Raw genomic sequence first — 12748 nt, 5'->3', positions numbered from 1 at the left:
TTTTGTAGTTGAATAATCTCGTTTATTATTTGGAAATCATATACATACATAGTAGGAAATATATAATGTGGAAGGGTAGACTTGCAAAGTTACTCTGCTTATTTTTATTTATGATATATGTGGAGATAAATAAAGCATTGCAAAACTGCTGATTTGATCCATTCAGATCCTGACCACCAGGCTAGAGATTTTAAACATCCTTAATCCACACTTACTAGTCTGTCAAATAATATCTAAAATATATTGTTTTTTAAAAAAAAATGATGCTTTGTTCTATTGTTTATGCGGAAAAGTGTTCACAGAAAGTGTCAATCACATGAACGTTTTATATGCAGAATAAGCGGTCAGCAGCGCACTGCAACGAGTGCTTGACGGATTTGCCGCACACATACGCAAACGCACTGCATACGGAGTATTTGTGAAACAGGAGTAAAATAAAAAAATGCATTTGATTAATTGATAACAAATTACGAAATCGACGAAATTCTTAAAAATCAATTATCGATAGTCGATTAATAATGCCCAACCCTAGTCGCCATGAAACGGAAGTAGCGATTGCCTTATTTTCCCCGTGGTGACGTATATCCGAATGAAACGGCTTTTGAGATTAAATAAGGCAGGGCTGGATTTGAATTTGTCCATCGAGATCTGATTGGATCGTTTGAAGTTGGGTCGTGTTGCTAACTGCTAATCGCTGCGATCCTCTCCCAGACCCCGCCCACCTGCCATACTTTTGACCGGAAGTGAAGAGAGATCGTTTTTGTCATGGGCTTGCCAGATCTTTTGCACTATACTCAGGTCTGAGTGTATCTGGCAGGACCATGACAGTACTATGTTTTGTGTTTACGTGGGAACACGTGTGTTTCACATCATGTCTGTGTGACACGTGTTCCCAGGGTTTTGTGGCTGTCATGGTCTTGCCTGACCTTGGTTATTATCCAGGTCGGATGTTAGAGGGCAAGGCTATGGCAGCATTGTGTTTACGTGGGAACACGTGTGTTTTCACATCATGTATGTGTGACACGTGTTCCCAGTGTCTTGTCACTTTTACCCTACTCCCTTATGTACTCGTGTCTTACGTGATTAATTATGTTCACCTGTTCCCCATTGATGTGCTGTCTATATGATGCCCTCGTGTTCTCTGTGTGGCGTGCGTGCGTTGTTGTATTTCAGTGTTTATGTATTCAGTGACCTGTTCCAGTTATTCTCGTGTTCTATTTGTGTTTCATCACAGTGTTTTGTTATCCCTTGTTTTACCCCCTCGTGGGTGTTTCTGTTATTCTTTTGTAAATAAATCCATAGTTATATATTCGTATTCCTCTGCGTTTGGGTTCTCCTTTTGTTTTCACTTTCCGGTTAAAACCGATCGTGACAGTTTTGAGGAGGGGAGGAGATTTACATTTTTGATTAAAGATTATGAGCACACACAAATTTTTAAAAAATAAAGAAGCTCACAGATAAGTCATTTGTTAATAATCCCACAATATTAAAAAATATATATATAGTTTTTTCATTTCAATTTCATTGCGACTTTAAGCCAAAAGATGAACGTGGGCTCATTTAAACTCAGCAGTGCAGTACAACACAGTGAATCTAATCATACATTAAAAAGATCTCTTCAACAATTAAAGGGTGCAGTTAAAGTTTGGTAATAAACACGCTGAATAATGGGAAGTGAATTACTGGAGGGAGTGAAAGCAGCGCATTATATTTGGACACCCATGACTTAGCTGCAGTAATGTTTCTTGTCACCTGCGATTTCATATTTCTCGTCACTGCTGTATAATAGTTAGCGTTTGATTACTTACATCTTTCTTGCACTTCCACTAACTGCGCATCTGACCTGTGTTGCACCTCTGTTTGCCTGGTTTGATTTGATTTGTCATCTCTGTATCATTTTGACTTTATCTTACTTAATGGGGTGCAGTGCATACCTGTTGGCCTGTGACATCACACTACCGCGAGAATTATTTAAAAGCATACTGGGTCATTTACTATTGAATCGGTCTTGCGGTGCTAAGACGTCACATCCGGACCTCAGTGACCACTAAAATAGCCTTTGGAGAATAGAGCAATGAAAACAATGTCATTTTCATTTTATCTGGAATGAGTTTAAGCGGCGTTTCCCTCCCGAAGTGCCCTTCAAGGGTGCAAAAACGCAGTTTTGAATTCGACCATGCTCTCTCTCATCAGGCTTGGCTGTGCAAGTTTGATTCCAGGTTTTTAATAATAGTTTTTTTAGGGGCTGATTTCAATGTTTTTTTTTTTAAATAATATGATTGTCAGGGATGTCCCGATCCGATCACGTGATCGGAAATCGGCCCTGATTACGTTACCTCCTGATCAGGACTCGAATACATATGCAGGGTTTAAAATCCATCAAGGTCTCGCTCTGCTCCGCGCCAGTGTACGCGCTTGCGCTGGTGCGTGTGAACTGACGAGAAGAGATAGGCTTGTTTGACTTCATGCGGCGTCACAAGAACCGGCAGCCGAATGACGTCAAAGTTCCGCGAGAGTGATTTAAAAGCAAACTCCTCCGTATGATTTCGCGGATCACTCTTGCGGTAGTTTGACGTCACCTGGTTGTCAATTGTTGCGGCGCCACATGAAGTCGAACAAGCCTATTGACGTGTTTTCATTCATAGGCTTCACACTCGTGCGTGCAAGGAACCCACGACAAAACCGGGTTTTTACCGCTCATTTAAACGACGCGTTGATCGTTTTTGTCACCATGTGCTCAGACGCAGCTCCGCGTCTCACTCAGAACCTCAAGAACGCGTATTCGCGCAGGATCATTTGATATTACTGTAGAGATGAGAGCTAGATGGAGAGGTAAGAATGGTGGTTTTAAAGTTTGGGTCAACATGTGGCACAGCTTTAAAACTGAAACTTATAAAATCCTATCAGAGGTCCAAAATGTAATTGAAACACACCAGTGGCTTTGCTGTCATCAGGATTAAACATGTTACCCCTCGAACCCTCCCTCCCAACAGAGCCTCCCCACAAAACAAATCCAAATTGAACCCCTGTACATATACTATATATATTCTCATTATTTTTTAACACATCTATAGTTATGCCCGGCACAGAGTTAGACCCTTTTGACTCCACACAGAAACAGCAACGCATGCGGCATGACATAAGGAACATCCTGGTTCTGTTTTTTTCGCTCTTCTTTATTCTTTTTTTATGTATTATAGAAGTATCGGATCGGGACGCAGTATTGGCAGATACTCAAAATCAAATGACTCAGACTGGAGGGCAAAAAAAAACTGATCGGGACATCCCTAATGATTGGATTTTATATTAACCTTAATGCAGTATTGCATTGTATTAAAAATATGTGTATAACATCTGTGTGCATTTACTGACTGCCTTTAATATATTTTGTGCATGACTGCATTTTCCTCTAACGCAACATCCACACAATATTTCATTAAATGAACATAATGACCAAGAACTTTAGATAAATGAGGAGTGATTTTTTTACTGTGGCTTGGAAATCTTCTTTTTTTGTTTTGCTCCCCCATCACAGTATGTAAACTGTTTTTATAATAGCCTGTTGAACGTAGATGCCGTCAGCTCTCGTTCAGATTTTAATTGAGCACGCGGCGACAAAATGATGAAAAAATGAACTTATCAGTGCATTCTCAGCACTCAAACACAGAAGGGTGGATTTCTAAAAAGGGCTCAGTTGAAACCTACGCCCGCCGCCAGGTGAGCTGTCTATGGTGATGAAAAAACGCGGAGCCCATCGTTATTTATAAGTTCGGTTCACTGTCAGTCAGACACTTTTTCTTCTTTGCTTTTTTTAATTAATTAAATTTAAGAGAATGTTTGAGCTGTTTTTTTTTAAGTCAGTCCAGACAGCTGAAAATATACTGCGCAAATCAATTAAGCGGAGAAGTTAGCGTCCATGAAAAGGCGAGGATTATTTAAACTATAATTGTATAGTTTTAATTAAATAAGGTTGGATCATTTCTTTTGAGCTGCCTGTTCTTGAAGCTGAAAGTCAAGTGCACGTAATAAAATAATATACCATTGATGCAAACCAACAGGAATCCTTGCTTTTTTGCTCTATTATGCTTAGGTTTTATGTGGGTAGGGCCCCCTATTAGTTATTGAAACGGGCCACCAGACGCCGGCTCTGAGTTCAGCAGACAGTGAGGTTCGGGTTTGTTCCAATCAGAGCTTGTGAGCGGAGAGCGCATTTCTGAATATTAGAAATATTTTAATTAGAAATGTTAAAAATAATTTATATAATGGATTTTTGTTAGGTCGGACAATGATTACCAAATTTCTCTCTCATATTGCTCCTCATAACCACTGTAAACAGTCAAAAAATGGAACCAAAAGTCAAATTATTATGGCCGGAAGTTAAAAGTGGTGGGTACAAAATGACTCATGATGAAATATTCACCGAAGTCGATGCCTATGACACCCCCCCTCCTCTGTTTTTTCCCAAATCGCACCCTGACAGTAGGTAAACTGTTTTTTTCCCAAATCGCACCCTGACAGTATGTAAACTGTTTTTATAATATAGAACTACATAACGCCGTCAGCTCTCGCTCAGATTTCAGTTGAGCACGAGGTAACAAAATAGCTGGACAAAGAGGGCATTCTTAGCACTCAAACACAGAAGGGTGGATTTCTAAAAATGAAAATCTATGGTGAAATCTATGCCCGCCGACATGTCGACGGTGTTGAAAAAACACGGAGCCCATCGTTACTTATAAGTTCAGTACAGTGTCAGTCAGACACTTTTTCTTCTTTGCTTTTGTTAAATAATTCAAGTTGAGGGGATGTTTGAGCTGTTTTTTTTTTTAAGTCAGCCCAGACAGCTGAAAATATACTGCGCAAATCAATTAAGCAGAGAAGTTTGCGTCCATGAAATGGCGAGGCTTATTCCAAATATAATTGTATATAGTTTTAATTAAATAAAATAATTTCTGTTGAGCTGCCTGTTCGTGAAGCTAAAAGTGCACGTAATTAAATAATATACCGTTGATGCAAACCAACAGGAATCCTTTCTTTTTTTTGCTCTATTATGTTTTATGTGGGTAGGGCCCCTTATTAGTTATTGAAACGGGCCCCAAGATGCTTAAGGCCGCCTCTGGAGACATGTCGATGTTTTATTAGTCTGAAATACTAACAAACAACGGACATACGCCTGCATGCTTTAATTTCTTTCCCGCTCTAAGTAAACAGTGTTTGCGTCACGCGTTTGGTAACCTCCTGGTGTTTGCCTTCAGAGCAGCGAAGAAGAAATCTCATTAAGAAAATGGTATCGGATCGGTACATGGGTTCAAGTACTCACCGATGCCAGAATTTTTTGCTGTATCTGCCGCATTTTCGATATCCAATTATGCATTTTATTTCTCCCTTACCTATTAGCATAATAGATTTGTATATGTTTGTTGTTTTTATTCAAACACTATTTTTTTACTCTATTAAGTCTAGCTATTTTTGTTATATTTTTACTCTAACATAACACACACACTACCACAACAACAGGTATGATCCTGTCCGAGACAGCTGGGAAAGGCTGCCAGACATGACTGAACAAAGGAGTAATTTTACTTTGGTGGTCAGTGAAAATTTCCTGTATGCTATTGGAGGAGACAAAGACATCAACACAAATCTACAGAGTGTGGAACAATACTCTACAAAATCAGATTCCTGGAGGTAAGAAGCTCAAATGATCCTGTTATCTTTTTCAATGAATAGCTTTACTCTAATTTTAATTCATTTTTATTAAAAATGTAAAAGCAAATGCTTTGTAGTGATCAAATCCTTAATACATGGTAATGATCAGAGTGACACCAAGTGGCTCTCAGAACAACACCCCTTGAAAGGAAGCCCGGCTCTCTGTCAAGGTGTTAATACCATAGGTTTGCTTCCAGCATACACCAATGTCTGAATCATGTGTGAAATCACACCTATTTATAGGCTTACAAATGGTCTGGCGAAGGGCTGCGCCTCCGAAAAATAAGGTATAAATTGCTGGTACTATCCTGCTAATTCAAGAAAACCGTGGACATATTTTAAAGACTCAGGGATGGGAAGTTTTCTACAGCTTTTACCTTTTCGGAGTCTGTTCTCAAACCTCCCTCTGAAACAACAAGGGGAAAAATGGATCTCTGCAGCAGATTACACTTCTTTAGACTTCAGCCTCCAATAAAGACTTCAGCCTCCAATAAAGACAACAGTTGACAAAAATCTTCCTAGTATTTTTGACACTGGTAGAATAGACCACAACAGCATCAATGTACATGGAAAAAATTGCCAATGAATTTATAAATAACTTTAAGTGATCGTCAATCACTTAAAAGTTACTGCAGCATTTTTCAATTCAAAAGCGAGGGACAGACATTTACATTTTAGTTTTAGTAATGAATGCAGTTTTAGCTACACTACAAACATTAATGTGTAATGTATCATCTGTGTTTCCAGCGCTATTTTTATCAATGTCCTTTGTTGTTAAGGCTCTATTACACATACTCCAATAGACAGTTTCAGCCATAACAACATAAACAAATGGCTTTCGTAGAACAAACGTAACTACCAGTAAACTCTGCAAAGAATCAATAACAACAAGAGTCCTTTTACAAGAGTAGTTTATTTCTGATAACAAGCTAAATAAATAACAAGTAGATTACCTTGTTCAAATCATAGCTATAGTGTTTCAAAAACTACACTGAGCTAAGGTTACTGTGTAAAATTAATGTATACAATGTCAACTACAAATCGGCTGCCAAACCTCCCTTCACATAGCAGTGATTCATGATTGCCATCTCCCTTTGTCTTTAGGAAACCAAAACATTTGTTATTTTCGACAAGGTATTTGTTCCAGAGTTCAGTTTAGCCACTAAGTTTTGTCCAGATGCATGACCATAGCTAGGCGCGTGCATCCAATGTGTCATGACTTCTGGGTGATCGATGGTTGTGTGTGGGATATGTGTTTGTTTATTTACCTGTGGTGACGGTTCCTCATGTGTTCACTAGCCCCGCCCGCTTGTTTCGGTAATTGTTCACCGGTGGTGTCTCGTTTACATTTCCCTTTATATTGCACGCCGTCCTGTCTCTCGTTGGGCGCTCATTGTTTCGGTCACAGTCTTGCTGCCTTGCCTTGTCCGGTCGGAAGTTTCTGTGCTTTCTCTCTAGTTTACCCCAGGTTTGGGTTTCGGCATCCATAGGCTCGTCTTCGCCTGGAGTTTACTCGCCTGTGGATTTATGAACTCTATTGGACTCTGGCTGTTTCTCGGTACAGCTGGTTCGCTTTGTTATTAGGCGGTACACCAGCTGCTCCCAGGTTTCATCGGCTATCACCTTTACCCGTGTGTGGATCTCCAGGTTTTGAACACTGTGGATTATATGAACTTGAGCTCTATTGAACTCTGATTGTTTCTCAGAACAGCTGGTTCGCTTCGTTATTAGGCGGTACACCAGCTACTTCCGGGTTGCATCGGCTACATCTGCATCCGCAGTGGATTTATCTGTAGTACCGGCTCACTCTTTCCTACTGTCGTGTGTGCTTCATACCGGCAGTAGTGATTCCATCCAGAGTGAGTCGAGGGTGATCGTCGTGTGTGGTCTCTTGAACATTGACTTTTGCTCTGCACTATCTATCCCATTTTTTAATAAACATTGTGAACTTGCTATTGACTCCGAGACTTTGTGTGACAGAATGAGCGCGGCAATTATGGAGTCAGCGAGTTTGGGGGTGTTTGGATCCTGTGCAGAGCGCCCTTCACCAACAGGGGGCGGTCATCGAACAGCATTCGTCTTTGCTGAATGCAGCGGCCAGAGATTTCAGCCTTCTGTCTGAGCAACTAACTGAACTAAGCAAGCGGTTGGACCGAGATGCCGCACTCGGTGAACTTCCCTCTTCTACCTCTGGAGGAGCCGCTTCAACGGAGCGGGAGCCACACACGGCGACACCTTCTACCTTTGACGGCAATCCCAACACCTGCCGGGCCTTTCAGCAGCAGTGCTCTCTCGTCTTTGCTCTCCATCCTCGTCGCTTTGCATCATTTACTTCCAAGTTGGCACATGTCCTGACGTTACTCACCGGGAGAGCGAGAGAGTGGGGAATGGCTGCATGGGGGGCCAAGGGTCCATTTACAACTTCGCAGCGTAATACCTCTGTTACTGACTATGCTATCAAGTTTAAGACACTTGCCATTAGTTGCAACTGGAACGATTCCCGCACTGAGAGCTCAATTTCTCGAGGGTCTCACACCTGCCATTCAAGACGAGGTCGCGGTTCAGGAGCCACCCACGTCACTGGAGGCTGCCATCGACCTGGCTTTGAGGGTTGAGACCCGCCACCGCCAAAGAGATCTTCGCCGGTCATTTCGTCATCTGTCGTCGGAACCCGAGGAGTCTGCTTCAGTTATGGCCACCGAGGAACCCATGCAACTTGGCAAGTTCCACATTACTGCTGATGAGAGAAATCGTCGCCTGTCTAATGGTCTGTGTCTTTATTGTGGTAAGCCGGGCACATGGCGGCTACATGTCCGGTAAAAAGGTCCCGGTCGCCGATGAGTTTGGGAGTTTCGGTGGGCGTATCGTCATTTGAATCTCCCGTAAGCAGCACTACACTACCAGTCATAATAAATTATAACCAGACTTTCCATTCGCAGGCGCTGTTGGATTCCGGTGCGGAGGCTTGTCTCTTGGATGCTGGGTTGGCCAAGTCCTGGGGTATTCCATTTATTCCTCTTTCCTCTCCTCTTTCTGCCTGGACATTGAAGGGTCAGCATATGGCTGTGATCACGCATCGCACACCCCCTGTGAGTTTGTTTGTTTCTGGCAATCATCGTGAGGAGATTGAATTTTACCTATTAGAAGATTCACTTTAGGTCATGACTGGCTATCCAAACATAATCCTCACGTTGATTGGCAGAACAATGTTGTGTTGTCTTGGAAGTCTTCGTGTTATGTTTCTTGTCTTGGTCCTGCTCCTTCTCCTGTCTCTTGTTCTGTTTCGCAGGTTCCAGCTGTCGATCTCTCGGGGGTCCCGGCGGATTACTCTGATCTGCACCAGGTACTCAGTAAAGCTTGGGCCACTTCTCTGCCCCCTCACCGGTCTTATGATTGTGAGATCAAACTCCTTCCTAACACTTCTCCGCCTAAGGGTCGTATTTTTTCCCTATCTAAACCTGAGAGAGAGGCTATGGACAAGTACATTAGTGAAGCTTTAAAAGCCGGTCTCATTCGCCGCTCCTCGTCTCCAGCCGGTGCTGGATTTTTCTTTGTTAAAAAGAAAGACGGGTCTCTTCGTCCGTGCATTGATCATCAAGGGCTGAATGACATTACTGTTAAGAATAAGTACCCCTTGCCATTAATGTCATCAGCATTCGAGTTGTTACAGGGAGCGCGCGTATTCACCAAGTTAGATCTGCGTAACGCTTATCACTTGGTATGTATTAAAGAGGGCGATGAGTTGAAGACACCTTTAATACACCTTCGGGACACTGGGAATATTCCGTTCTACCGTTCGGGCTTTGTAACGCTCCGGCTGTCTTTCAGACCATGGTCAATGAAGTGCTGGGTGACATGGTCAACAGATTTGTCTTTGTGTATCTCAATGATATTCTCATCTTTTCTCCCTCCATGCAGATACACACTCAGCATGTTCGCATGGTTTTGCAACGACTTTTAGAGAATCAGCTTTTTGTTAAGGCGGAGAAGTGCGAGTTCCACAAGGAGTCGGTTTCGTTTCTGGGTTTTGTTTTTGCCGAGGGAGAGATTCGTCCCGATCCCGCTAAAGTTAAGACGGTTGCCGATTGGCCAGTACCCGACACTTGAAAAGAGCTTCAGCCATTTCTGGGATTCGCCAATTTTTATCGCCGTTTCATCAGAAACTTTGGTCAGATCGCTAAACCTCTTACCGCTCTCACTTCACCTAACGTGTGTTTCCGTTGGAAGAGGAAGGCTCAGGAGGCCTTTGATGATTTAAAGTCCTGTTTCATCTCTGCGCCTGTTCTCTCTATTCCTGATCTGGCTAAACAATTTATAGTGGAAGTGGATGCATCTGATGCCGGAGTAGGCGCTGTTTTATCACAGCGATCGTCTGTTGATGGGAAAGTGCATCCGTGCGCTTTTTTCTCTCACAGGTTAAACCCAGAGCGAAATTACATAGGTAATCGGGAGCTGTTGGTGGTTAGACTTGCATTGGGTGAGTGGCGTCACTGGTTGGAGGGAACCTCGGAACCCTTTCTGGTCTGGACGGATCATAAGAATCTTGAGTATATCCGTTCGGCCAGAAGACTAACATCTAGGCAGGCTCGTTGGGCACTTTTCTTTGATCGTTTTAACTTCACCCTCTCGTACCGGCTTGGCTCAAAGAATACGAAACCTGACGCTCTCTCCCGTCTGTTCGAGAAGTCTGAGTTGGAGCAGACAGAGACCATTCTCCCGGAGGGGAGAGTGGTTGGTGCCCTCGTGTGGGGAATCGAACAGCGGGTGAGAGAGGCCGGCCGGGAGGGGGAAGTTCCGGAGGGGTGTCCAGCGGGTCGTCTATGGGTTCCTGAGCGTTTACGTTCCGATGTCATCCGGTGGGGTCACGAATCCAAATTTGTCGGCCATCCAGGAATTCGGAGAACGTTGGCTGCCGTCCGTCAATGTTTTTGGTGGTCTTCTATGACCACGGACGTCAAACAGTTTGTATTAGCCTGTTCAGTCTGTGCTCGTAATTAAGCATCTAATTTACCTCCCGCTGGTCTGCTTAAATCTTTGCCCGTGCCCTCCCGCCCCTGGTCTCATATAGCCCTTGATTTTGTCACCGGCTTACCGGCTTTTAATGGTAACACTGTTATTCTGACTGTCGTGGATCGCTTTTCCAAGGTGGTTCATTTTATTCCCTTACCCAAGCTTCCTTCTGCCAAAGAGATGGCTCAGGTTTTGATCAATCACGTCTTTCGGTTACACGGTATTCCGACTGATGTAGTGTCAGATAGGGGTCCTCAGTTCGTCTCTCGTTTTTGGCAGGAGTTTTGTAGACAGATTGGTGCCACGGCCAGCTTGTCTTCTGGTTATCATCCGCAGACCAATGGGCAATGTGAACGGGCTAATCAGGATCTCGGTAGAATGCTTCGCTGTCTGTCGTCACAATATCCGAATTCCTGGTGCGAGCAGCTTCCGTGGGTCAAGTATTCTTATAATTCTCTTCCCGTTGCGTCTACTAATATGTCCCCGTTTGAACTATCCATTAGTTATCAACCTCCCCTTTTTCCATCACAGGAGCCCGAGGCAGCGGTTCCGTCTGCGTTCGCTTTCGTGTGCAGGTGCAGACGCACTTGGAGGAGAGCTAAGACTCTTTTATTATCTAATTCCAGACGAACCAAAGCTGCAGCTGACCGTCATTGGCGGCCTCCACCCCGTTACGTTTGTGGTCAAAAGGTATGGCTTTCTACCAAGGATCTGTCTCTCCGTGAGCCTTCTCGTAAGCTGGCTCCGCGATTCATTGGGCCATACAGTATTTCTAAGGTCATTAATCCGGTGACGGTAAAGCTTAAGTTACCCCTTTCTCTTGGTCGGGTTCACCCTGTTTTTCATGTATCCAAGGTTAAACCTGTGATATTTGCACGTAATAATCCTCCCGTCTCTGCCCCTAAACCCCCCGCCCCTCGTCTAGTGGATGGTGCCCCTGTCTATACAGTTAAGAGGTTACTAGACTCTCGCCGCAGGGGCAGAGGTTTTCAGTATCTAGTGGATTGGGAAGGGTACAGTCCGGATGAGAGGTGCTGGGTTCCGGCTCGGGATATACTGGATCCTGGTCTGATCGAGGACCTCCGTCGGCGACAGGGTGAGTCTCCCGGTCCGTCTGGTGCCGGTCTTGGGGGGGAGGTTACTGTCATGACTTCTGGGTGATCGATGGTTGTGTGTGGGATATGTGTTTGTTTATTTACCTGTGGTGACGGTTCCTCATGTGTTCACTAGCCCCGCCCGCTCGTTTTGGTAATTGTTCACCCGTGGTGTCTTGTTTACATTTCCATTTATATTGCACGCCGTCTTGTCTCTCGTTGCGCGCTCATTGTTTCGGTCACAGTCTTGCTGCCTTGCCTTGTCCTGTCGGAAGTTTCTGTGCTTTCTCTCTAGTTTACCCCAGGTTTGGGTTTCGGCATCCGGAGGCTCGTCTTCGTCCGGAGTTTACTCGCCTGCGGATTATGAACTCTATTGGACTCTGACTGTTTCTCGGTACAGCTGATTCGCTTCGTTATTAGGTGGTACACCAGCTGCTTCCATTTTTTATTGGCTATCACCTTCACCCGTGTGTGGATCTCCAGGTTTTGAACACTGTGGATCAGTGGCGAACCGTGAGTACTTCAGCTGGGCCTTCAAAATATGAAATGAAGTGCAAATGCCTCTCCATGCGCAATTACGCATGGCGCAATAAATGAAAGTCACAAATTTAATGGATAGGTTCTACTTACTACACCGCCTTAATTCTTAAAAACAGGAAAATGGAGACAAGTGAGCATGGGGGAAAAAACACCAAAATAAATTGAGAGTAGTTTGTTTTTCATAAATTTAAAAATTCAGAATATAATACTAGGCTATTCGTATTTCGTTAAATCATACAGTGAACGTGTAAAAATTCTGAGCACGCAAAGTTAAATTACAGAATAGGCATCGTTTGCCTTTAAATGCAGTTTTAAAGTTTAAAATTACTTTAATCTAACTGATAAACACAAATACAGACTCTGCTGCTCTGTAAATTTGCATTTCATTTTTGTTTTTT

The 12748-nt window shown here is 43.3% G+C and overlaps 1 protein-coding gene across 6 annotated transcripts in view; it reads left to right on the top strand.

Annotated features, from left to right (window-relative positions):
• LOC141353302 (kelch-like protein 33) overlaps positions 1-12748 on the top strand; it is a 91790-nt gene that overhangs the window by 33056 nt on the left and 45986 nt on the right. For 4 of the 6 annotated variants that reach the window (XM_073859783.1, XM_073859786.1, XM_073859782.1 and 1 more), the window contains exon 3: positions 5515-5685. In XM_073859783.1, coding sequence (XP_073715884.1) covers positions 5515-5685 — 171 coding nt within the window. Of the gene's footprint in view, positions 1-5514; positions 5686-8645; positions 12460-12748 lie in introns of those variants that run through there. The other 2 variants (XR_012360334.1, XM_073859785.1) reach the window with 2 other exon arrangements.

This window comes from Misgurnus anguillicaudatus, chromosome 21 (genome assembly GCF_027580225.2).
Source record: "Misgurnus anguillicaudatus chromosome 21, ASM2758022v2, whole genome shotgun sequence".
Classification (NCBI taxonomy): Eukaryota; Metazoa; Chordata; class Actinopteri; order Cypriniformes; family Cobitidae; genus Misgurnus; species Misgurnus anguillicaudatus.
This window is presented reverse-complemented; position numbering and strand designations above follow the sequence as displayed.